The sequence below is a fragment of the Castor canadensis genome, chromosome 4 (assembly GCF_047511655.1).
Source record: "Castor canadensis chromosome 4, mCasCan1.hap1v2, whole genome shotgun sequence".
NCBI lineage: Eukaryota > Metazoa > Chordata > Mammalia > Rodentia > Castoridae > Castor > Castor canadensis.
In genome coordinates, this window is record NC_133389.1 from 106,561,302 (window position 1) to 106,588,029 (window position 26,728).

The 26,728-nt window shown below is 40.2% G+C and overlaps 1 protein-coding gene across 3 annotated transcripts; it reads right to left on the reverse strand.

The window, feature by feature from the left end:
• Positions 1-2,510: 2,510 nt before the first annotated feature.
• On the reverse strand, positions 2,511-20,365 carry Rbm43 (RNA binding motif protein 43). 3 transcript variants are annotated; one of them, XM_074070729.1, is made up of 5 exons: positions 19,530-19,953; positions 16,338-16,402; positions 15,237-15,447; positions 8,074-8,162; positions 2,511-7,147 (listed from the first exon to the last, which is right to left on the reverse strand). In XM_074070729.1, the coding sequence occupies exons 2-5, from the start codon at positions 16,389-16,391 to the stop codon at positions 6,389-6,391; spliced, it is 1,113 nt and encodes a 370-aa protein (XP_073926830.1). In that variant the 5' UTR covers positions 16,392-16,402; positions 19,530-19,953; the 3' UTR covers positions 2,511-6,388. The 3 variants fall into 3 exon arrangements, with proteins under 3 accessions (XP_073926830.1, XP_073926832.1, XP_073926831.1); XM_074070731.1 differs by lacking the exons at positions 16,338-16,402; positions 19,530-19,953 and adding an exon at positions 19,968-20,365 and having other exon boundaries at positions 2,518-7,147; XM_074070730.1 differs by lacking the exon at positions 16,338-16,402 and having other exon boundaries at positions 2,520-7,147; positions 19,530-19,737.
• Between the last annotated feature and the right edge of the window lie 6,363 nt (positions 20,366-26,728).

Here is a 26,728-nt window from a genome sequence, read left to right on the forward strand (position 1 = left end):
TTACAAAGCAGTATAAGCAGGTAGGCAAATTCACAGACATGGAATCTGAGAATAATGAGGACAAACTATACCTAATAGGAGAGAACTCTGTCCCTACAGATGCATGTCCTTGGAGCTATCCCCCCCTGGTTTGTAATGAATACTGCTGAGCTAACTAGGGCTGCTGTTTGCTGTCTTCTCCAGAAACTACCAGATCAGTGACAGTCACTGAACTTAACCACTGGAGACAATTTGGTGAGCAGGTTGGGTTCCTGTGGCAGCAGATAGAACAGAATTCTTTCCTTCAGGTCTAAGAAAATATCCTCAGGATTTTAGAGAAAGAGAAAACCTCAAAAAATGAAGAAATGTCTTCTTCCAATTGGAAAAAATAATCCATTGGAGTCATTCATTTAAATAATAGAAAAGAATGTGACTTTATCCTTGTGCTCCAGTGTGATGAGACAGAATTGATCAGTTAAGAGGATTTAAAACAATTTTCTAACTTGTGACGTGGTTTACCACATACAGCTATAGCGGTACAGCCTCCCTACTGCCTCCCCATCCCTGCTTAAAAAAAAAATCAGAGGGAAATTTTAAAACTCAGGGGTCTGGTCTGTTTCAAGCTGGTCCAAAGCATCTGGAAGGCAGAATACTACATACAGTAATAGCATCAACTCCTTTAACGTGACTAGAGAACAATGGGAAGTTTCCTTAACTCTCTCCTGAAACCAAGAGGTGGGCTCCTCTTCTGTCTTCAAGCTGGATGGAAAGTCTTCCTCTTCCCCCAAGCATGGAAAATATCAGAATTCTGATATTCCCTACCAAAATTATGCTGCCTTATATCTCTGTACCTTTGAAGGGAACTCCCTGAGGTGGCACCTCTTCATGGGTCCTCCTTGACATTTTCTTCCTACTAGAGAAAACATCCCACAGCAAAAGCAAATGCCCAAATCATTCATTATATTTACTCAGGTCTGTGCGCCATTTGTCCTATGACTGACAGGAATGACAAGAACAGCTTGTATCAGCTACTAAAAGCAAAGCCCAGTCATCTTATTATTACAAATTCTTATGAGGTCATGGTTATTATTCCCATTTTACAGATGTGAAAACAAAGTCCCAAAGTCACAAGTCAGGAAATAGTGCTGCTAAAATTTATTCAATCTCATATCAAGCTACAAAATCCTTGCTCTCATTCCCTGCTACATAGGCAGTGTTCTGACACACAGACTGCCAATAAGGAAATGATGCATCTAGCTTATGGATAGCATAGAAAGAAATTTATTCCCATCTGAATAAAGACATTTTTTAAAAAGGCAGAAAATATCGCTTAATACATGATTGAATATTAAATCTTTTATGAACAAGAATAGACTGTACCTTTCAGAAAATATATGCTGTAAATGGATAAGAAAGCAATAAGAAAGATTAAAAGTTACAATGAAATTTCAGGGTAGGACAATTAACATCAGCCAGTCAGTTGAATCCTCCCAAATACCACTAATCATTTCCGACACATTAATTTTCTAGTGATATACGAGATGAATTGAGGGTATGGGGCTGGGGAGGGCCAAGCCAAGAGGACCAGCTAGAAGAATACTGCAATACTCCAAGTATGAGCTAATTAGTGTTGTATCATAGAGCATGAAAAAAAGAAAAAAATATAAAGGATGGTCTTGACACTGAATCCAAAATGCTTGACAATTTATAAAATGAAGGGAAGAGATGTGTGGATGTGTGGGACAGGAGACAAGGAAGAAGAATAAGCATTTTCAATAAACTTTATCCCATAAACATCACTTTCATCAGAAGCAAGTTGTTCCTCTCAACCTTCATACACACCTCTTAAAAATGCCACCCTTTGGTGGGCGAAGTGGCTCAAGTGGTAGAGTACCTGCCTAGCGAGGCCCTGAGTTCAAACCCCAGTACCATCAAAAACAAAAGAAAATGCTACCTTTCTTGCATTTTTCTCCTGTTCACTCCTCTCATGAAACCACTTATTATGTATTTTAAACATTTTTTAAATTGCAGAAAATATTACGTAACATTCCCAATGTCCTTTCCTAACTATCACTTGAAGTCCCTATCCTTTAAGGTAATACCTTTCTAACATCTGGATCAGTAAAATATTTACTAGGCAAATTCCTCCAATTTAAAATTTCATAAAAGAATCAAAAGGAGGCATATTCTCTCCCTATCGCTTTTGTCAGCATTACGGGAAATATGTTAGCTGCAGGATACTCTTGACATACATACACAAGCTATATAGTATTTTCTACTGATTAAAATATCTTAATATGTCAAGTATTAATGGGTAGAATGCTCATAGACTTTGAGAATTCCTGAGTAGCCTCTTACAGCTGACAATAACTAGACACCAGACTAGGCAGAGCAGCGAATCTTCATAATTATCAAATTAAATCGCAAGGGATTTGCATTTCACTGTGAAACCTGCTCACAAAGACAGACATATGGAAAGATCCACTGCAGACAAGTCCAAGGAACATACCTAGTGCCTGCCTGCCAAGAGCAATTACTAGCCAAACTGCTTGACAAGAATATAAAAGAGAAAAAGATATCCTATTACCTGAGTGTGTCTTGCCAGAGAGAAGAATTTCCTGCATGGGAGGAAAGAATGCAAGCAGGAAATGCAGACCCATTCTAATGAAGGAGTAAGAAATTAACGTTATGCTGACAAGAAGGAAAACCACACAGCAAAAAGAAAATTTCTAGAGCAATAACATTTATTAACTGTTTTATTTATTTATTGAGTACATAGTTTCGTATTGAATTCTGTGGGATTACAAAACTTGTTCATATATATTTTATAAGGATTTCTGAAACGCCTACTATATGCCAGGTGCTCCACTATAAACTGGGGATGAATGAAACAGGAAAAGGAAAGTTCTTGCCCTCTACAAGGGTGACATAAGAGGCCCACACCCAAAACCATCTGCAGGGATGGAGGTTCCCAAGAACTGTTTGAAAGAAAGCCAGATCTATCCATTTCCAGGGTTGCTGAAACAAATTTCTACAAACTTGATGGTTTAAAACCGCAGAAATTTATTCTCACAGTTCTGGAGGCAGAAATCTAAAATCAATGTGTCAGCAGGGCCATGCTCTTTCTGCAGGCTCCAGGGAAAATTCTTGCCTGTGGAGGCTGCAGGCAACTCTTGCTGTTCCTTGGTAGCTGCATCACTCCACTCTGTGTCTGTCTCAGTCTGTGCAGGCTGTTATAACAAAATACCAGACTGGCAGCTTACAAACAACAGAAATATATTGCTCTTTGTTCTGGAGGTTGGATATCCAAGATCATGTCACTGGCAGATTTGCTCCCTGTTGAAGGCTTGTACTTGGTGGTCCCAGTGAGCCTCAGAAGGCAGAGCATTGAACCGAAGATTATTTTCTAAGCATTACGATCTTATGCAGATTGCTTTGCCAGGTGTTGGACTTGCTTGGAACTCATCACTTCTTCCTTATTCCCTATTTCTCCCTTTTTGGATTGGAAAGTGTGTCCTATCCCTTTCCCACCATTCTATTTTGAAAGCACAAAACTTTGGTTTTCACAAGTTCAGAGCTAGAGAGGAATTGTTGCCAAACTGAAATTGTTCCAGAATCCTGTTCATACCTGATTTCGATGATATTTAGACGAGACTTTGGACATTAGACTTGTAGTAGAGTTTATGCTGGAATGAGTTAAGATGTCTGGGACTGTTGGATGGAAAGAACGCATTTGGTACTTGACAAGGATGTGAATTTAGAGGGTCAGGGATAGAATGCCATGGACTGAATATTCATATGTCCCCACAATTCATATGTTGAAACTCTAATGCCCAATGTGTTAGAATTATGTTTTGGATATAAAATGTCCCAAAAGCTTGTGTGTGCAAGGCCTGGATCCCAGCTGATGGAGTTATCGAGAGGTGATTTGATATGAGGGTGTACACCTCATCAATTGATTAGTAGCCCATTCAGCTAGCTAGCTATTGTTCATATGCAGTTCATGGCTGAATGGACTATTAAGAGATTGGGCCTACATGGAGGAAGTAAGTTACAGGTGGCATGCCTTTTGAAGAGTGTATTTTAACCCTGGACCCCTCTTCTTCTCCTTCCCCTCCTCCTCCTTCTTCTTCTTCCTCTCCTTCTCCTTTTTCTCCTCCTCCTCCTTCTTCTTTCTTCTGTCTCTCTCTCCCTCTCTCTCTCTTCCCTCTCTCCATCCTTTTGTTTCCCTGTCATAATGTGAGCATCTTTGCTCTGCCATACTCTCTCTGCCATAATGTCTTGCCTTGCCACAGGCTCACAGAGATGGGGCCAAGCAACCATAGACTAGAAAGCATGAGCCAAAATAAATCTTTCTTCTTTTTGTTTTCTCAGGTATTTTGTCATAGCAATGCAAATTTAACACATATGTCATATGGAGGCATGCCCTTGAGAGATAATTAAGTCATGAGGGTACAGCCCTCATAATGGGATCCATGTTCCTCTAAGAAGAGACAGGGGAGAACTTCTTCTCTTTCTCTTACCTCACCATGACCCAGTCATGCCTGCACCCTCATCTCAGACTTCCCAGCCTCCAAAAATACACATCAATTGTCACCCACTGGCAGTTTTCAATAACAGTCTGAACTAAATGAAACAGTTTTTACTCCATTGATCGTGTCCTTGAATGCACATTTTTAAGTTTGATGGCTTATTTATCAAGTTTTGCTTTTGCTGCCTGTGGTTTTGGTGTCAGAAATACACTAGTTAAGGAAATGGAAATTATTTACACATTTGGGACTTATATGGCTAAGAAAAATAAGAGCATATAAACAGATTTTTTTCTTATGCTTTTTTACTGACACAAACAGTTCCAATAATTACAATCATGTTTACTTTGAGATGAGAAAATGTATTTTATATATACATTATATATGCATTTTGTTATCTATTAAATGAAGAAGGTCTCTGAAGTGCCCCAGATACTTAAAACTGGTTTAAGCTGAAGCTATATTCAAGGAAGTCATACCCTTTGAAATAAATTATTGTGGATTTTATTTCTTTCCTTATTTTCTAATTGTATTTTTAAAGTAATAGCATTTGAAGAATAAAACCATGGATACCCTCACCTTAACAATCATTCAACTTACAATTCAATTTTTCTATGACATTTTTGGCTTTACTATGGTTTGAAAGCAATTATGCACCCAGTAGAAATTATATCACAAATTCTTTTTTTGACAGTACTGAGGTTTGAACTTAGGAGCTCATGCTTGCTAAGCAGGCACTCTACCACTTGAGCCACTCCACCAACCCTTTTTTTGTGTGTGTGTGTTGGGTATTTTTGAGATAGGGTCTCACTTTATGCCTGGGCTGGCCTTGAACCATGATCCTCTGGATCTCTGCTTCCTGAGTAGCTAGGATTACAGGCATCAGCCATCAGTGCCTGGCTCCGTACTTCAAATTTTGAATTTAAATCTTTCCCAAGCTATCAACATGCAGTATGATACTCCCTAATGGCACTAGACAATGGTGGTGAGCTATAGCTCCCAGTCGGCCATGCAATCATGAAGGTAAATGACCACCAACTGATTCTCTGGAGTACTGTTGTGGCTAAACTAGGCTGTTCAGTAGGTTTTGTGTATGAAATGCATTTTTGACTTACAGTATTTTCAACTTACAAAGCTTATCTGGATGTACTCCCATCATAAAACAAGAAGTGTCTGTAATAGCAATTGTATAGATTTCTTCCAAACTTCCTCATAATTATAACAGAACACTTTACAGAAGCACATAAGCTAAATAAATAGCAGCAAAAATGCCTCATGTGTCCAGAAGCCATGTAACAATGGAATTTAGTCAAGTTCGTGATCACTTGAATTAGAAATACTTTCTGTCTAAGTCATTTCTCTCATGGTTTTTGCCAGCATTCTAATTCTATATGAAGTAAATGCAAACTTTGAAAAGGTTAAGAAATTTCTTGGCTGGTGGAAAGATCAAGTGGTAGAGCACCTGCCTAGCAAGCATGAGGCCCTGATTTCAAACCCCAGCACCACCAAAAAGAAAAGAAAAAGAAATTACCAATGGCATAACAGTAATCATCGAAACATCTCATATGTTAGAGTTAAGACTACTTTTTGTAATAATTTGGAGCTGGAAAGAAAATGAGATTTCTTCAACATTCAGTAAAAGTTTTCCAAAATTTTATTTAGATAATATCTGTATACTCATAGACTGGATTAAGCCCTCATTAAGCTGACCTCATTCCTTGTCAGCTGGATAGCTTTGGATAAATATTTTAAATTCTCCAAATCCTAGTTTCTTCCTCTACAACATGATGATAATAGTACTCATAATGAAAGAAGATGATTATTGTCATGGTCGGTACTCAGTATGAGAAAGTATCTATTCTTATTATGACTGACATTTATTAACTAACCTTTTGCCCTACTAATTTCATGACCTCTTTTTTAAATAGGTACGTATCAGAAGAAGATCCGATAATGTCAATGTGTGTCCTGTAAAAATTAATCAGAACTTTACGGTATCTTGAGTGTACTTTCTCACATGCCCACTGAATGTTTCTTTTCTCTCTACTTCCCATTCCTCCCAAATGAAACATCTCTTTTCTGAGCTCAAGGTGAAGACCCTGGGACCACTCCTCAATGAGTTCTTTCACATGCCACGTATTACTGGGCTGAGAATCAGCATGAGCATTTTTTAGATAAAGAGTGGTGAGCTCACCATCCACCCTCTCCTGAGTTTGAATGTGAAATCTGTTCAGTGTGGTTTCATAACATCTACATTTCTGTTTCAGGTAAAGGAAAACATCCGTGTCGAGCACAAGCATTTCTCCACCTCTTGCAGACTTGGGTACTAACGTCCCAAGTGTCGTCACAGAGTTAGCACTTTTCTGTAGACTCCTTTGGGGGCTCTGTCTCTTCCACTTTTCCCCCTCATTCATAATCTTCCTGTTTCTTTGTAAAAGATGAGTTGATTTCAATAGCAAAGACTCATTGAGCCTCTTCATAGCCAGAAAAGATCCTTCCACATGGATTTTTCCACTGGGTTCCAAAGGACTAAAGTGTAACATTGGGATTTTCTTTTTCAGATCCGTGACCAGTCTTTCTAGTACAATTTGACTCCGAAACACAGAAAGATCAAGAAGAGCCTTTACAGAGTTGAAAACCTAAAATTAAAAAGAGAACTATTAAAACAGCACTGCCTAGTGAAGCAGACAATACAAGCAAATTATTTTTGTGCCACTCTTCTTATCTCCACAGCAGTTACACTAAGTCAGGCCATAAATGGCCCAGACCAGATTTCCTAACTTCTTGTACCACTGAACCCCTTCAAAGGAGCCCACGTTGATCAGGGTGGGATTAACAGTCCCTCTTCATGCACCCCACAAACAATGGCTGTCAAAGAAGTTTTTGAAGTACAATTCTGTCTTGAAACAAAGTATTAATGCTGAATCCATAGATGTAAACTCTTTTGGCTCTGTACAAACTGAGGTCCTTCTAGAGTCTTCCTCACCTGCGCCACTTCAAGTTTGATGTTCATCACATGGGCTACACAGGAGCCTGGGATTCTCACAGAATACGATGTATAAACCAATACTTTGCATTTTAACTTTTCTTCTTATTTCAACATTTCCTGTCTCTTCAAAGATCCTTTTTAATATTAACCCTAATTTTTTCTCCAAAATAAGACTTTGATTTGATTGATAACCTGTAATCATCCATGACAGCACAGAAGCTCACTGTCACTTTAAAAGCATCAAATGAGACACAGAAAAATAGAAGAACAAAATGACAAGAGGCAGGTTTGCCCCTTTAACATCAACTCAGGTTGAGAGGTTTGCATTTTCTTTCCTAAGAAACCATGGGCTGGGGACAGGCATGGTGATACATGACAATAACTCAAGCTCTGTAGGAGGCGGAGGTGGGAGGATCACAGTCTGTGGTCAACCCCAGGTGAAAGTATAAGACCCTATCTGAAAAATAATCAAAGCAAAAGGGCTGGGGGCATGGCTTGAGTGGTGGAGAACTTGCCCAACAAGTGAAAAATTCTGAATTTAAATGGGACCCAGGACTACTTCAGCCCACACCTTACCTTTTCACTCAAATGAGACACTGTGAGTTGAGCATTCCCAGCCTTCTTTGCTAAACGTTGTTTCTTTTGTCTGACGACATTCTCTGCAACTATGCGGAAAAATTGGCATCAAAGATGTTTGTGGCATAATATGCTAATTATTACACTAATCAATAACAACAGATACTCATTTCTATTTTAGAAAGTCTAAGTTTGTTTGGGGGAGGACAGTACTGGGATTTGAACTCAGGGCCTCACACTTCTACCACTTGAGCCACTCCTGTAGCCCAAAAATCTAAGATTATTTCCCACATTTTTCCTCTATTTTTTTTTCATTTTTCTTTTATTATTCATACGTGCATACAAGGATTGGTTCATTTCTCCCCACTGCCCTCACCCCCTCCCTTACCACCCACTCCGCCCCCTCCCTCTCCCCACCCCTCAATACCCAGCAGAAACTATTTTGCCCTTATTTCTAATTTTGTTGTAGAGAGAGTATAAGCAATAATAGGAAGGAACAAGGGTTTTTGCTGGTTGAGATAAGGATAGCTGTACAGGGCATTGACTCACATTGATTTCCTGTGCGTGGGTGTTACCTTCTAGGTTAATTCTTTTCCATCTAACCTTTTCTCTAGTTCCTGTTCCCCTTTTCCTATTGGCCTCAGTTGCTTTAAGGTATCTGCTTTAGTTTCTCTGCGTTAAGGGCAACAAATGCTAGCTAGTTTTTTAGGTGTCTTACCTATCCTCATCCCTCCCTTGTGTGCTCTCGCTTTTATCATGTGCTCAAAGTCCAATCCCATTGTTGTGTTTGCCCTTGATCTAATGTCCACATATGAGGGAGAACATACGATTTTTGGTTTTTTGAGCCAGGCTAACTTCACTCAGAATGATGTTCTCCAATTCCATCCATTTACCAGCGAATGATAACATTTCGTTCTTCTTCATGGCTGCATAAAATTCCATTGTGTATAGATACCACATTTTCTTGATCCATTCGTCAGTGCTGGGGCATCTTGGCTGTTTCCATAACTTGGCTATTGTGAATAGTGCCGCAATAAACATGGGTGTGCAGGTGCCTCTGGAGTAACCTGTGTCACAGTCTTTTGGGTATATCCCCAAGAGTGGTATTGCTGGATCAAATGGTAGATCAATGTCCAGCTTTTTAAGTAGCCTCCAAATTTTTTTCCAGAGTGGTTGTACTAGTTTACATTCCCACCAACAGTATAAGAGGGTTCCTTTTTCCCCGCATCCTCGCCAACACCTGTTGTTGGTGGTGTTGCTGATGATGGCTATTCTAACAGGGGTGAGGTGGAATCTTAGCGTGGTTTTAATTTGCATTTCCTTTATTGCTAGAGATGGTGAGCATTTTTTCATGTGTTTTCTGGCCATTTGAATTTCTTCTTTTAAGAAAGTTCTGTTTAGTTCACGTGCCCATTTCTTTATTGGTTCATTAGTTTTGGGAGAATTTAGTTTTTTAAGTTCCCTGTATATTCTGGTTATCAGTCCTTTGTCTGATGTATAGCTGACAAATATTTTCTCCCACTCTGTGGGTGTTCTCTTCAGTTTAGAGACCATTTCTTTTGATGAACAGAAGCTTTTTAGTTTTATGAGGTCCCATTTATCTATGCTATCTCTTAGTTGCTGTGCTGCTGGGGTTTCATTGAGAAAGTTCTTACCTATACCTACTAACTCCAGAGTATTTCCTACTCTTTCTTGTATCAACTTAAGAGTTTGGGGTCTGATATTCAGATCCTTGATCCATTTTGAGTTAATCTTGGTATAGGATGATATACATGGATCTAGTTTCAGTTTTTTGCAGACTGCTAACCAGTTTTCCCAGCAGTTTTTGTTGAAGAGGCTGCTATTTCTCCATCGTATATTTTTAGTTCCTTTGTCAAAGATAAGTTGCTTATAGTTGTGTGGCTTCATATCTGGATCTTCTATTCTGTTCCACTGGTCTTCATGTCTGTTTTTGTGCCAGTACCATGCTGTTTTTATTGTTATTGCTTTGTAATATAGTTTGAAGTCAGGTATTGTGATACCTCCTGCATTGTTCTTTTGACTGAGTATTGCCTTGGCTATTCGTGACCTCTTGTGTTTCCATATAAATTTCACAGTAGATTTTTCAATCTCTTTAATGAATGTCATTGGAATTTTGATGGGAATTGCATTAAACATGTAGATTACTTTGGGGAGTATCGACATTTTTACTATGTTGATTCTACCAATCCATGAGCATGGGAGATCTCTCCACTTTCTATAGTCTTCCTCAATCTCTTTCTTCAGAAGTGTATAGTTTTCCTTGTAGAGGTCTTTCACATCTTTTGTTAGGTTTACACCTAGGTATTTGATTTTGTTTGAGGCTATTGTAAATGGAATTATTTTCATATATTCTTTTTCAGTTTGTTCATTATTAGTGTACAGAAATGCTAATGATTTTTCTATGTTGATTTTATATCCTGCTACCTTGCTATAGCTATTGATGATGTCTAGAAGCTTCTGAGTAGTTTTTTGGGTCTTTAAGGTATAGGATCATGTCGTCTGTAAATAGGGATATTTTGACAGTTTCTTTACCTATTTGTATTCCTTTTATTCCTTCTTCTTGCCTAATTGCTCTGGCTAGGAATTCCAGTACTATGTTGAATAGGAGTGGAGATAGTGGGCATCCTTGTCTGGTTCCTGATTTTAGAGGGAATGGTTTTAATTTTTCTCCATTAAGTATAATGCTGGCTGTAGGTCTGTCATATATAGCTTTTATAATGTTGAGGAACTTTCCTTCTATTCCTAGTTTTCTTAGAGCTTTTATCATGAAATGATGCTGGATCTTATCAAAGGCTTTTTCTGCATCTATTGAGATGATCAAGTGGTTTTTGTCTTTGCTTCTGTTAATGTGGTTTATTACGTTTATTGATTTTCGTATGTTGAACCACCCCTGCATCCCTGGGATGAAGCCTACTTGGTCATGATGAATAATCTTTTTGATGTGTTGCTGAATTCGGTTTGCCATTATTTTGTTGAGGATTTTTGCATCAATGTTCATTAAGGAGATTGGCCTATAGTTCTCCTTTTTGGAGGTGTCTTTGCCTGGTTTTGGGATAAGTGTAATACTGGCTTCATAAAATGTGTTTGGCAGTTTTCCTTCCCTTTCTATTTCATGGAACAGTTTAAGGAGGGTTGGTATCAGTTCTTCTTTAAAGGTCTGATAGAATTCAGCAGAGAATCCATCAGGTCCTGGACTTTTCTTTTTGGGGAGACTCTTGATTGCTGCTTCAATTTCATTTTGTGTTATAGGTCTATTCAGGTGATTAATTTCCTCTTGGTTCAGTTTTGGATGATCATATGTATCTAGAAATCTGTCCATTTCTTTTAGATTTTCAAATTTATTTGAATATAGGTTCTCAAAGTAGTCTCTGATGATTTCCTGGACTTCCATGGTGTTTGTTGTTATCTCCCCTTTTGCATTCCTAATTCTACTAATTTGGGTTTTTTCTCTCCTCATTTTAGTCAGGTTTGCCAGGGGTCTATCGATCTTGTTTATTTTTTCAAAGAAGCAACTTTTTGTTTCATTAATTCTTTGTATGGTTTTTTTGGTTTCTATTTCGTTGATTTCAGCTCTTATTTTTATTATTTCTCTCCTTCTATTTGTTTTGGGATTTGCTTGTTCTTGTTTTTCTAGGAGTTTGAGATGTATCATTAGGTCATTGATTTGGGATCTTTCAATCTTTTTAATATATGCACTCATGGCTATAAACTTTCCTCTCAAGACTGCCTTAGCTGTGTCCCATAGGTTCCGGTAGGTTGTGTTTTCATTTTCATTGACTTCTAGGAGCTTTTTAATTTCCTCTTTTATTGCATCGATGATCCATTCTTCATTAAGTAATGAGTTATTTAGTTTCCAGCTGTTTGCATGTTTTTTGTCTTTACTTTTGTTGTTGAGTTCTACTTTTACTGCATTGTGGTCAGATAGTATGCATGGCATTATTTCTATTTTCTTATATTTGCTGAGGCTTGCTTTGTGCCCTAGGATATGATCTATTTTGGAGAAGGTTCCATGGGCTGCTGAGAAGAATGTATATTGTGTAGAGGTTGGATGAAATGTTCTGTAGACATCTACTAGGTCCACTTGATCTATTGCATATTTTAGATCTTGGATTTCTTTATTGAGTTTTTGTTTGGATGACCTATCTATTGTTGATAATGGAGTGTTAAAGTCTCCCACAACCACTGTGTTGGCGTTTATATATGCTTTTAGGTCTTTCAGGGTATGTTTGATGAAATTGGGTGCGTTGACATTGGGTGCGTACAGATTGATGATTATTATTTCCTTTTGGTCTATTTCCCCTTTTATTAGTATGGAATGTCCTTCTTTATCTCGTTTGATCAATGTAGGTTTGAAGTCTACTTTGTCAGAGATAAGTATTGCTACTCCTGCTTGTTTTCGGGGGCCATTGGCTTGGTAAATCTTCTTCCAGCCTTTCATCCTAAGCATATGCTTATTTCTGTCGGTGAGATGAGTCTCCTGTAAGCAACAAATTGTTGGATCTTCTTTTTTAATCCATTTTGTCAAACGGTGTCTTTTGATGGGTGAATTAAGTACATTAACATTAAGTGTTAGTACTGATAGGTATGTGGTGATTCCTGCCATTTAGTTGTCTTAGTTATTTGAAGGTTTGATTGTGTGTACCTAACTTGATGTTACTCTCTACTGTCTTGCTTTTTCTTATCCTGTGGTTTGGTGCTGCCTGCCTTTTCATGGTTAAGTTGGGTGTCACTTTCTGTGTGTAGGATCCCTTGCAGAATCTTTTGTAATGGTGGCTTTGTGGTCACATATTGTTTTAGTTTCTGCTTATCATGGAAGACTTTTATTGCTCCATCTATTTTGAATGATAGCTTTGCTGGGTAGAGTATCCTGGGGTTGAAGTTATTTTCATTCAGTGCCCGGAAGATCAAATTATCTTCAAATTATCCTTTCCTTGCACTTTATCACATCAAAGTTCAATTTATGTGTCAATATGATCCAAATCATGTTTTAAAAAACATAAATAGGTGTTTTCTAAACATAAATGAATGGAAAATAACAACCTCAGAGTCACTCTCCCACTGTTAATTCTGGTCATACAGAGACTTCGCCTTTGTGAATCAGAATTCCACACTGTCCTAGTTCTCCTCCTAATTCTTTTCCTGGGCTACTGGGTCTTCTTTGCTAACCCCCCATCTCTTCCCATTCCCTAGACTCTGGCAAATCCCAGACCTCAGATTGCAGACTTTGGCACACCTGCATCCACCCTGAGTAGCTAAATTGCCATGACATCAGACCCCATCACTATATGCAATGCTTTCAAGTTCTACCTCCACTTCATTACTTCATTACCCTAATGGGCATCCCACTGACAAAAACTCAGCTCCCAGTAACTCTCCCCTCCTAAACATACTAACTCAGTCTTCCCACCTCAAAAATGACAAATCCCTGAATGGCCAAGGTATGGCTCTGCTATACCATATCAAAGGCAGAGGTGACTAGCAACTGCCAATGTCTAAAAAAAGCAGTTCCATCTTGTCACAATCCTCTGCTCACAACCCTCCAAGGCTTCCCATCTTGCCCAGAAGGAAATCCCGACAACTTGTCTTAACCCATAAATTACTTAGTACAAACCCCAGCTGCAGGTTTGACCACATCTATTTCTCTACCCTCCAACTCATTCCATTCCAGTGAAGCAGGCCTCCTTGCTGTTCCTTCAAACGCCCAGCATTTTTGCCTTCCAGAACTTTTACCAGTCCTTTGCTCATCCTAGAATGCTCCTCCTCTTACCTGCATATCAATCTCTTACTTCATTCAGGTCTCTGCTCCAAGGTCATTTAATCAAAGTATCACAGGGCTTGGGGTATAGCTTAAGTGGGAGAGCCTTCCCCTGGCAAGTGTGAGGCTCTGGGTTTGATCACCAGCACCTCCAGAAACAAAAAGAGAGTTTCCCAGCAGTCCTGGTAACCCACATCGCTAATCTCAGGTACTTGGGTAGCTGAGGCAGGAAGACCTCAAGTTTGAAGCCAGCCTAGGCAACATGAGACCCCTAATCTCATATATATATATTTTCCTACTTATGCTATCTAAAACAGCACCATCCATCACATATTATCCCTTTGTAATTCTTTATAATTTTTCATAGCACTAATATTATGTATTAATATATAAATATATAAGTATATATAAGTAAAGTAATAACACACATATATCATTGTTTAGTATCTGTGTATTCCCACAGATGAATATTTCATGAGTGAAAAGACTACCTATTCCATTCACTGCTTGTATCCTTAATGCCTAGACTAGTGCCTGACAAATAATAATAATAATAAGCACTCAATAAATATTTGGAAATGGAGGAATGAGGCCTTCCCACCATCCCTTACCTGAACATTCCCACTGAAAAGAAATGACTTAGCTCAGATGACAGTTAACAGTACAGATAACCCAGTCTCTTGGATCTCTCTCTGGACCCTCTTTCCCCAAGCAGAGTGGATCTCTGCCTTTGCTCATGTTCCCACGTGCTACTTTTACCTCTGAGAGGATGCCAGGGAGCCTGGCCTTTCTCTGGCATTGTATTCCACCAGCCACTAAGCTATAAGGAAAGCTGCCCCTTCCATATAGCTGGGTCTCCCTCCTTGTCAGGAATGGAGGTGGGATGCAGATAGGCTCAATCTGATCTCAGATCCATGCCACATTTCTCAATCCAACCTTACCAGTAATAAAGCAGATACTGTATTAGAATATCCACTTGATGGTTTGAACACAGAGAAGCAGAAAGTATAATTACATTGTTACAGCTACCTCAAAATTCCCAAAATACTTATCTTGTTTATGAGAGTATATATAATTTAAGTAGGGTTTTCTTCATTTTTTCTGTTTTACAAGTTTTCCACAATATCTTACCCCAAGAAACAGACAGATTTAAAATACAGAAAAAAGAAGACTTCAAAATTTGCCAGTCACTAACAATTTTATCATTAGTTTAACAACTATTATACATTCTTGCTAATACCATACTGGTCACTTTTATATTCAGAATTAAATAAGCTTTTTAAAAAGCTACATTAAATTTTACCTACCCCATGAGTCATTTTCACAAAATGAAATTTTAAATTCATTGAAGTATTTCTCAGATTATAAAAACTTGACACAGAAATACCTTTTCTTTCTTTGAATATTACATATGCAACTCCCTTGGTTCTTGTTGGATATATCACATCTTCAACATCTCCACCCTCATTCTTAATATCTTGGAAGTGACTCTTCACAAATATGGCCAATAGCTGATCATTAAAAAGGCTGAAGGGAAGGCCAGCAACTACAATTGTTCTTTCCCAAGCTGTGGGTTCTTTGACATACAAAATGGATGCCTGTAAGAAAAACAGTAATATATTCTTTAATAATATAATACTCTGTTAAATAAAGGTGACATCACAAACCAGTAGGAGACAATATCTTATTCAATAAAGGTGACAAAGTAACTAGTTAGATACTTTTTTAAAAGGGAAGGGAGTAGACCTTTGCCTCATTCCATCTACCAACATAAACTTTAGTTGAATTTGAGCTAAATGTCAAAAATGACCCCTTTTTTTAATAATCAGAAAATACAGGTTAATAATTTGATTTTAGAAAGGATCAAAAACAACAGAAAATATCACAAAAGAAAAGATCTGGAATTACAAATTTAAAAAACTAAAATGTAAAAAAAAAAATCAAACTGGGCTAGAGATGTAGATCAGTGGTAGCACACTTGCCTAGCCTGTGGGAAGCCTTGGGATCAATCCTCAGCATTGAAGAAAAGTCATCAAAAAATGCAGAAAACCCTAGCAATAGCATGGGGGCTGCAGTAGAGTACATAACACCTTCCACAGGAATCAGGTGAAATTCAGCCATGGACAACTGATGCTAACACAGACTCAGCCATCATGGTGGACACAGAGGATGACTGAAACCTGTCCCTGGATTCACTGGTTTTGAACCTCTTGAATTATCTACTTAAAGTGTTTCCATTTAAATGTTTTTATTTGTCTTCCAGCCCCGTTTGGGGAAATGAACCTTCAGTTGCTCCCATTGCTTATACAGTTAGTCTAGCCGGACTGTGCCAAAGCTCAGACATAATCTGTCTTAATTGCCTGAGGGAGGACAGGGCATCTCATGAGCCCAAGTGATAATTAACAGGCCGCAAAGGAGCTTTGGACTCTCAGTTCAAAGGACTCTGTACTTGGAATAAGACTTCACTGAGAATAGAAAACCTACTGACCTCCCAGAAGGAAGTCCCAGAAGTCTGTCTATGCACACACAGTGTTGTGACCATCCCAGAGGCCCCTTAAAATGAAAGTAAAAGTATAAAGCCAGTTAAGGGAAGCAATCAGAGTAGGAGATTTGAAAAAAATTGCTGGAAGACTGAAAACACACAGAAGCATATGTAAGGATAAGACAGAGAAAGGAGCCAACCTAGAATACACCAAAGGGGGTTGCAGGATAAAGGTGACCACCTACACAGCACAATCTTAGAGATGAAAAACAGGACCAAAGACAAGAGGCTGATGAAAGGTTGGTAAAACAATTGCCCACTATCTCCCACATTGACTACCCCCAATTCTAAAGCACAAACTTGAGCACACGTGACACAATGAAGGCCACTGGGGCAGAACCTGGGGAAAAACATTTTACTTAAGAAAATGTTTTTTCATTTTACTTAAGAAAAAAGACACTAATGGAAAACTTATGGAGAACCTGATCTGCTGGCATGATCACCTGAGTGAGTGCTCCACCTTTTTCTGGCATGTGAAGGAGCCAGAGCCTAAAGAGCATATCCAAACTAAAGTGTAGCATGATTTTGAGTACATTATGGAATACCAAAACAAAAAAATTCACTCAGCCCAGTCACTGGAAACATTTTTCTGTGAGTGGAAAAGGAAAATTGCACATGATATTGGACCAAAAAGAGAAAAAATAATCACAGCACATAATTAGGCCCTGCTGTAAATGGTATTTACTGTTTACAATGTGCTATTATTGGTTTTTAACTTTTAGACAAAACTTGCTAAGTCTTTAAAATACTAAAGACTTAAATAATGGTTAAAGGATAAAATGGAAAAATTTAACCCTGTCATGTAAAAATGAAAGCAAAGTTAACCAAAAGTGGAGTAAAAAGGTAAAAGGGAGAATAATCTCTGACATTACAGAGAATCATATCTACATTTTAAGTTTCCACATGAAAATTACAAAAATAACCTAAGGGGGAATTAAAAATAATATTACAGTACAACTTTCAAACTTGGAAGGTAAGAAAAGAAGTCAGAAGTTATCTAAGTAAATCTTCAGTTATTATACTAGGAGTCAACATATAATGACTAAAGTCACTGGTGACTGTCTCCATGATAAGTACTCTTTCAACAGCTCTAGTACTTCAGCTGGTAACTGATAAAATAAGGGGATGGAAATGTACCTGTCTAATGAAAATGGTGTTTGTAAACTCACAATATACACCTGAATTTCTTAGACAATATAATATAGTATCTTGGCAATTAATCAATGAAGAAATACTATATTAAGGATATGTTCTATGCCTGGCAATATGCTGGGAACTAGAAACAATTCATGCAAAGACAGTATACCCCTTGCCCTAAAATTCAATTCTCCCACAAGAAATTACTGAGTATTGGTTAAAAAGAGAGAGAGAGAGAGAGAGAGAAAATAGAAAGGAACATACTGAGTATTCATTATGCATGGTGCACTCAGATAGGCTTTAAGATTAACATTATTGGCTGGGCACTGGTAGCTCACACCTGTAATCCTAGCTACTCAGGCAGCATAGATCAGAAGGATCACAATTCGAAGCCACCCCAAGCAAATAGTTCACGCAACCCTATCTCGAAAATACCAAACACCAAAAAAGGACTGCGGAGTGGCTCAAATGGTAAAGCACCTACCTAGCAAGCCTGAGGCCCTGAGTTCAAACCCTATACCACCAGGGGAAAAAAAAAAAAGAAGAACATTATTAAAAGATAGGGCTCCTATCTTATGGTAGAGAAGGAGGCAGACAGATAAGTAAGTCATTTCAAAAGAGGCTGGGAGATCTGTTGCTCTATAGGAGGAAATAGACCAACACACAATGCAAGAAGGACACAGACCACCCACCATAAAATCCTAAAATTATAATCAATGCCATCCTAAAGCAATCTGAAAAAGGCTATATGAAAAAGAGGCCTTGAAGGCTGGAGTGGAATTTAAATTGATGAAGCCAAGACACCTAAAAAAGAAGAGTTTAAAGCAAATGCAAATACACACGTAGGGGAGGGTGAAAATGGCTCCTGTTAATGCAAACATAAAACAAAGGTGTGCCTCCTGAAAATAAAATGCAACAAAACCTAGTGGCTATTTGTTAATGGAGGTACTTTTAACGGAGGAAAACAATTTGTCTAGATTGTGTAGGGAAACAGTAAAAATACATGACTTAAATCTTTGTACAGCCTAGTCCAAGTGGTACAATGTAATTTTCCCTAAATAATTCCCCCTTACAAGAGGAAAAATGACTGAAGAGATTCTTTGGATTTTCAGGGAATCTGAAAATCTATCTTAATAAAACATCCTGCTCTGACAGCCCACACCAGCCTCAGTGGATAAATGGCTGGTGAATTATCCTTTTGCTATTCATCAGCGTCAAAGAAAAACTTCCAATCAATTTAAATTCAGAAAATCTTACTCTGCTTTTATGCAACCACCAATACTAACATATTTCTTAATTCATGTGTCAAAAGCTCACTAATTTTTACAAATTCTCTAATGAATTATTTAAATACCTGCCATATTCTTTCTTAACTTCCGTCCACATGTTAGAAACTATGGCTATCACGCATCATTTTACTGAGGTCAATTATGAACAGTGAGAATTGTTGATCTCTTCTATTCTCCCTTAAGAAGGAAAATAAAGTCGGGTCATCCCAAGCTACTTGGGAGGCAGGATGATGGCGGTTCCAGGGCAGTCCAGGCAAATAAATTCTGGAGACCCCATGTTAACAGAAAAAAGATGGGTGCGGCGGTGAGCGTCTATCATCCCAGCCAAGGGAAATTTAAAATAGGAGGATACAAGTCCAGGCCAGCCTGTCCAAAAGCAAGATCCTATCCCCAGAATAGCCAGAGCAAACAGGGCTGGAGGTGTGACTCAAGCAGTAGAGCCAAGCAAAGGTGACACCTTGAATTCAAACCCTAAGTCCTAGCTACTTGGGAGGCTGAGATAGGGAGGGTGAGCAGGGAGGGGACACACACGCGCGCGCGCACGCAAACACGGCCTAGTCTTGAATTTGCACACCGTTCTTCCACCACCACAGATGGGGAAACACAGAGCCCTTTGTCTCTGGAGAGGAACAGAGCCCACGGAAGCGATGACTGCGCCAAGCAGTCGCGGGAAGCCTGCGGGACTCGCGCCCTTGGCTCCGACCCCCCTTACTAGCTCTTTTCCAGAGGGATCTGCGGCCTCCATTTCTGGGCCATCTGTCCTCTTTCGTCCCTCGAGCTGTGGGAGGACGACACTTGAGCCCCAACACAATCTGCGATGCGACTCCTCCAGGAAACTGTGGTGTCCCTAGAGGGGCTCGGGGAGAGGGAGGTGGCAGCCCGCGTCCCCGCGCGGAGGAGCGAGCCTGGGGCGCGCAGCCAGCGCCGGGTCTCAGGAACGCACGGGAACGCGCGGGGCCGCGGCCCGGCAGGTGCAGAGAATCGGACCAGGTCCACTCGCGTGCGCGGATCTCCGCGGTCCTGCGCCCTCCGCGCACCGCACGCCCGACCCGCACCCAGCCAACCCTGCGGGATTCCGTGCCCTGCTGGGGGACCTGGTGACCGCTTGGGCACAGGCGGGCACCGCAAACCCCAAAGAAAAGCAACTTGCCATGGCGGAGAGGAGACGCGCGTGGGCGGCCAGCGGGAAGCGCGGCGGCGGGTACCGGGCGGGCCCAAGTTTTGGTTTCGGTTTTTTGTTCCTGCTCCCTTGGAGACCATTAAGAAAAGGGCGGCCCTTCCTCCCCACCGGCTCCTCTGTGGCCCTGGCCTCCGGATGGAGCAAGGAAAGGCCGCTGCGGGCGCTGATCCAGACGCCCTCGGTAGCTTTGCAACTTTTGAAAGCACGCGGGAGACAGACCCGATGCGTCCCCGACGGAAATTTGGGGTTCTCCGGGCCATGTCTGCCCCGCCTCGGTGGAATCTGGCGAGTCTTTCTTGACCCATTATCTCCACCACTGTCTTCCTGCACACTGAACCTGTGCAGTGTCCACCACTTTTGTCCTCGGAGTGCCTGAGTCTGGGATCTAAGACACAGGGCTCTACCTACAAACGTCAAAGTCTAATCAAAGAAAACATGAGGAAGAAGCTCACTCCCACTCCTAGAAACATAAATTGAAATCATGAGATACCATTTTTCTACCACTAGCTTGGCAAAATTAAAAAGCGTGATAATACCCAATGTTAGCGGGACTATAAACATCAGGCAGATGCTGGAGGCTCACACCTGTAATCCTAGGAAGGCTGAGATCAGGATAGAGGTGTTTAGTTAGCCTAGACAAAAAAACGTTAGAGAGACCCCTTTTCAACTAATACCTGTAACCAATGGCAAGCCTGTCATCCCAAGCTAAGTGGAAGGCTGAGGATCTTAGTTCCAGGCCAGGGATGGAAGGACGATGGTCTCCTGAAACCCCCACCTCACTTTTTTTTTTTTAAGCTGTCATCCCAGCTAAAAGAGGGAGACCTTCTCTCCAAAATAAGCAGAGCAGAGGCAAGAGGAGTGCCTCAAGTGGTAGAGTGCCTGCCTAACAAGTACGAATCCCCGAGTTCAAATCCCGCTACCGCAAAAAAAAAAAAAAAAAGTTTCTACGAGCATGTTTAGATGCCAACACTTCTGAGGACTTGGGGACTCAGAACACAATACAGAAGAGTGTGGCACGTTGGTATACTGAGTACTTTATAAGAAACACATCAGAAGGGCCTCAGAATCAGTTCCTGTCTCCTTCCCCGTTGTTGCCCCTAAGCCAGTCATAAAAGAATTGGGTCTTGGAAACTAGACCTCTCTCACTCCCAAAACAATCTATATAATGCCTGAAAGGGTTACTCTTTCCCTTCTCCCTGCTCCTTTTATAATTGGTGCCTAAACTGCTTTTGCTGAAAAGCACTGACTCCTTACTTGGGCCCATGAATTAACTAAAAGCAGGACATAAGCTTGGCATCTGTTTCCATTTTGTACCTGTTGTCATTTGCTCTGAGCCATTCTCTCCTGCAGCTATCTTAGAATCAAGAAAGGATAGGAATGATGGATAACAAGTTTATGACAAAGGACTGAACTACCCCTAAAGAACAGTGGAGCCTTGCAGGACAGACCCGCCCCCCCCAAATGAGAACAATTACCTATAATGATGAGGCTGCACCCTAGAACAGGAGTAATCATCTCATGAGAACCAGACTGCTCCCCACAAGTGATGATAGCAATAACTTCACTAGAAACTTTCTCCAGAATCCTCAGACTGGAGATAATGCTCAACCAGAACATACCTGTGACTGGGACTATTTAACTGTGCACACCTTTTGTCCCCTGCCCCTAATTCTTTGTTGTTTAAAGCTAAACTCATAACTGTGCACCAAAGATGGCTGAAGATGGGCTGAGTGTTTTCTCTGCCTCTTCCAGTGGAGTGTTTGGGGCCCTGTAATAAATTTCCTTTCTCTACCCTTCACCATGTCTCTGGTTTTGGCATATGGGGGTGAGTGGCTGGACATGTATGTGGAAGTCCAGGACCTTGGGCCAGGAGTCCAAAATTCTGGTTTCACTTTTGTTATCTAAAAGTTAGTTCAGCTATCTATCTCGGTCCTTGCACACAGGAAATGGGAGAAAAGACTCAAAATAGTGGTTCCTATCTGTAGTCTGATACTTTCCGAACTGGGGAAATACACATGGTCATGTCTTCCAGCAACACTTAGTCATTAAGACAATAGCTCTAGGAGGCTAAGATGGCTACTAAAATTTGAAGATGTCATTTAGGCCTCTACTGAGGTACACTCCCACCTCCTTGGTTAACCTTTATCACCCAATTTCTTTTTTTTTTTTTTGTGGTGGGACTGAGATTTGAACTCTGGACTGCAAGCTCACAAAGCAGGAGCTCTACGGTTTAAAACCACACCACCAGTCCATTTTGCTTTGGTTATTTTGGAGATGGAGTCTTGAGAACTACTTGCCAGGGCTGGCCTTGAACAGCAATCCTCTCCATCTCAGCCTCCCAAGTAGCTAGGATTACAAGATGATCCACCTGTGCCCAGCTCCAGTTTATTTTCTTGATACATAACATAGTCAGGAAGAATCTTGTTGTTGTTGTTGTTGTTTTGCAGTACTGAGGTTTAAACTCAGGACTTCAGACTTTTAGGCCCTTTACCACTTGGGCCACACCACCAGCCCTTTTGTGTTTTACTTATTTCTCAGGCAGAATCTTGTGCTTTTAACCTGTGGTGGCCTCAGACTGTGATTCTTCTGCCTCCAGTCTCCCACATACTTTGGCAGGCCCACACCACCACACCTAGCCTATTGAGTGAGATAGGGTCTCACTAACTTTTTGTACATACTGGCCTGGAACTGCAATCCTCCTGATCTCCACCTCCCAAGTGACTGGGATTATAGGCATGCACCTGGCCCAGAATTTTTTTGGCAGTTCTGGGGGTTGAACTCAGAGCCTCATGCTTGCTAGGCAGGAGCTCTACCACTTGAGCCATATCCCTATCCCCCAGAATCTCTTTTTAAAGTCGTGCAACAATGTTTAATATTTTCATAGAAAGAAATATGGGATTATACTGTAACACAAATTTTAATTGTTTTCAATATACTTATGAGCAACAGCAGGGAAAACTTTAATCCCTACTTTTTTTTTTATATAAACTTTGTCATTAGAGTAGTTTTAGGTTCACAGCAATATTGACTAGAAAATACAGAGTTCCCATCTTCACTTTTTTTTTTTTTTTTAACTTTCATTATGGGAAACTCAATGTAAATACAAAAAGAGAGAAACTTGAGAGTTGAACCTCACTTACTCATTCCCCAACCTTCATAGCCATCAGTCCGTGATCTACCCTGCCTCAGCTATGCCCCCACCCACTTCTCTCTTTCCATATTATTTTGAGGCAAATCCCAAACATTATACTATTTCCCCCATAAGTATTTTGGTATATGACTCTAAAGTTTTGTTTGTTAATACAACATTACTACACCAAGCAGTCTACAGATTCAATGCAATTCCTACTATTATCCCAAAACATTTTTTGCAAAGATAGAAAAACCAAGTCTGTCAGGCATGCTACATCTTTCCTATAATCCTAATACTAGGGAGGCTGAGGCAGGAGGAAGATCCCAGGTTCAAGGCCAGCCTGGACTACATAGTGATACCCTGTCTTACAAGGAAAAGGAAAAAAAAAACAATTTTTATTAAATTTTTAATGGAATTTCAAGTGTTATGGATTAAATATGAAATGTCTCCCACAGGCTCTTGTGGGGAAAACCCTGTCCCCAGCTGGTGGCAGTATTTTTGGAAGTGGTGGAAACTTTAAGAGGTGGGGCCTCACTGGAGAAATGGGTCACCTGAGGCATGCTTTTGCAGGTTATACCTGGTCCCTGGTCCCTTCCCTCTCTCCTACTCACCAGGAGATGAACAGCCTTTGCCACCTGCTCCTACTCTGTGAAGTTCTGCCTCACCATGGGCCCAGAATCACCAGAACCAAGGAATACGATGGAAACCTCTGAACCCAAGAACTAAAATAAATCTTTCCCCTTAGCTTGTTTATGTCAAGTATTTTTTCACCGCAATGAAAAGTCTGACTAATACATCAAGGTACCAAAATAGGCAAAACTATCTTGAAAAAGAAGAAAAAAACTGGAGGGCTCACACATCCTGATTTCAAAACCTATTATGAAAATATAATACTTAAAACAATAGTAATGGGCTGGAGCTGTGGCTCAAGTGGTACAGTGCCTGCTTTGTAAGCATGAAGCCCTGAGTTTAAACCCCAGTCCCACCAAAAAAAAAAAAAAGTAATGACATAAGGACATACATATAGACTAATGGAGCAGAATAAACCCTCATATATAAGACTTTTATGGCTTGGATGGCAAATGTCCCCCCAAAGGCCATATGCTAAAGGCTTGACCACCAGTCTGTAGTGCCATTCAGTATTGGGATGTGTAGAACCTTCAGGAAGTGGAGTGTAAATGAAGGAAGTCAGGTTATTTGGGGGCATGCCCTGGAAGGGGATTTGAGATCCCAGCCCCTTCCTGTCTTTGCTTCCTTACCACCAGGAGAAAAGCAGCTCTGCTCCATCACACTGACCTCACCATGACACTCTGCCTCCCCACAGGCCCAAAGCAGCAGGGCCAAATGACCATGCTCTGAATCCTCTGAAACTGTGAGCCAAAATAAATCTTTCCTCCTTTTAAGCTGACTGTCTCAAGTATTTCATCACAGGGTCAGAAAACTAACACAATAATGTAATAGTCGATGTGTTGATTTGACTGGGCTAGGGCATGCTCAGATAGCTGGGTATGTTTGCAAAAGCGTTTCCAGGACAGTTTAGCATTTCAATTGGTGGATTGAGCAAAAATTAAGATCTACCTGCGCGAATGTGGGCAGGCATCATCCATTCTGTTGTGGAAAACAGAAAGGTAGAAGAAGGGCAAATTCATTCTTTCTTTTAAAACAGGAACATCCCTGTCCTGCCCTCAGACTTTGGAATTTCTGATTCTTGGGCCTACAGGCTCAAACTGCAACTACACCACTAGCTTCCCTGGCTCTGTAGCTTGTAGATACATGATCATGTAGTTTCTTCATAACAAATCTCTAAAGAGAGAGAGAGAGAGAGAGACAGAGAGAGAGAGGAGTTTCTGTGGAAAACAGTTTGGTAATTCCTTGAAATATTATATTTAGAATGGTCATATGATCTAGCAATTCCACTTCTAGTTATACACCCACAGTGGAGAGCAGGGACTTGAAGAGATATCTGTACACCCATATTCATAGCAACATATTCACAATAGCCAAAAGGTAGATGCATCTGAACTATCTACCAACAGATGAATGAGTAAATAGAACAAGGTGTGTGTGTATTTATGTGTGTGTATACTTATGAGCACTAGCACTGCTAACCAATATTCCTTGGTTTTTCTATCCAGACACATGGAGACCTCCCCCTTGTTCTTTTCCATCTAGATACCTGGAGAGAGTCCCCTTTTCCCCCTTTGACATGGTCATCCAATTCAATTGGTCAACGAAATGTTAGAGAAAGCAATATGCCTCATACCTGGGTAGAAGCATTCAGTTGTCAATGCGAGAGTCTCCATCACTCCCTTCTGTTGCCATGGTTCTTGTAGAAGCAAGGATTGAAGAGAAGGTTCATCAGAGAACTGACATGCAAAAGACAACTATACTGGAGAGTTGCCTCACAAAATTTACATGATTCAGAAATAAAACTCTGATGTGTTAAGCCACTGAATTTTTTCAGTAATATCACCTACCATATCCTGAGTATCGTATCTCACTAGAGCAAAAGAACAACATGAAACTATTTGGACAGAGAACAGAATGCTGGTTATTAATCTGGCTCAGGCACATCTTGTTCTTCTAACATTATACAGGACAGAATTTTCTACTCCCTTTCTATTTAGATGAGGCTATGTGACTACTTCTGACAAATAAGATGTGAGAGGAAAGGGTCACTTCCGGATCAAAGCACTTATTTGCTGGATCAAGACTCTCCAAAACTCACTTTTCCTACCTCTACGATGCTGAAAGCATGACTCAAGATGAGGCCTCCAAGTGAGAAAAATAGAGTCCCCCTACCATTCAGCATTACTAAGAATTAAACTTTTGCAGGGCACCAATGGCTACTTGGGAGGCTGAGATCGTGGTTCAAGGCCAGCTAAGGGCAATAGTTCAAGAGACCCCATCTCCAAAATAATGAGACCAAAATGGACTGGAGGTGTGGCTCAAGCAGTAGAGCACCTGCTTTGCAAATGTGAAGCCCTGAGTTCAAATCCCAATCCCACAGAAAAAAAAAAGAATTAAACTTTTATTTTTTTTTAGACCTCAAGGATAAGGGGTGGGAAAATGTAACCACAGCACAACCTAACCTGTCCTGACTGATATATCAGCAAATATCGAGAGGAGCCTGCAATTATCTGTCCTTCCTAACCAACGTCTTTTCACACATTAAGAGAGCCGTCTCATTTTCAACACACATTTTAAGGCCTCCTAACTTAACACTAAATTTGTTAAATAGTCAGTGAAGTAATTTTGGTAACTTGGTTTTTGTTGTTGTTTTTCCCTCAGCCTCCCAAGTTGCTAGGATTACTGGCATGAGGCACCAGCATTTGGCAATTTTTGATAAGTTTTGAAAAACACATTTCCTCCTATAAAATTTCTAAGTTCCAAGGAATTAGCAGGAGAGTCATGGCTTGATTTCTATATCCAGCCAAACTGCCCTTGAGGGTTGATGTAAAGAACCCCACAGGAAAGTCCACGTAACTAAAGCATATTTGTCAGAAACCATTTTGAAAATTTGGAATCAAATGAAAAGGAGTCAAAATGACTATTTCAAACTCAACTCTAAATATTGAAAGAGTTTTTTTCTAATCTG

Bases quoted from the DNA above. Each gene is read 5' to 3' on its own strand.
- Rbm43 (XM_074070729.1), bottom strand. From the start codon at position 16,391: ATGGTCACAACACTGTGTGTGCATAGACAGACTTCTGGGACTTCCTTC. The intron at 15,448-16,337 runs GTCAGTAGGTTT...TTTTTCTTACAG, and splicing joins CTGGGACTTCCTTCTGGGAG to GCATCCATTTTGTATGTCAA. The intron at 7,148-8,073 runs GTAAGGTGTGGG...TTTTAATTTTAG, and splicing joins TGTCTCATTTGAGTGAAAAG to GTTTTCAACTCTGTAAAGGC.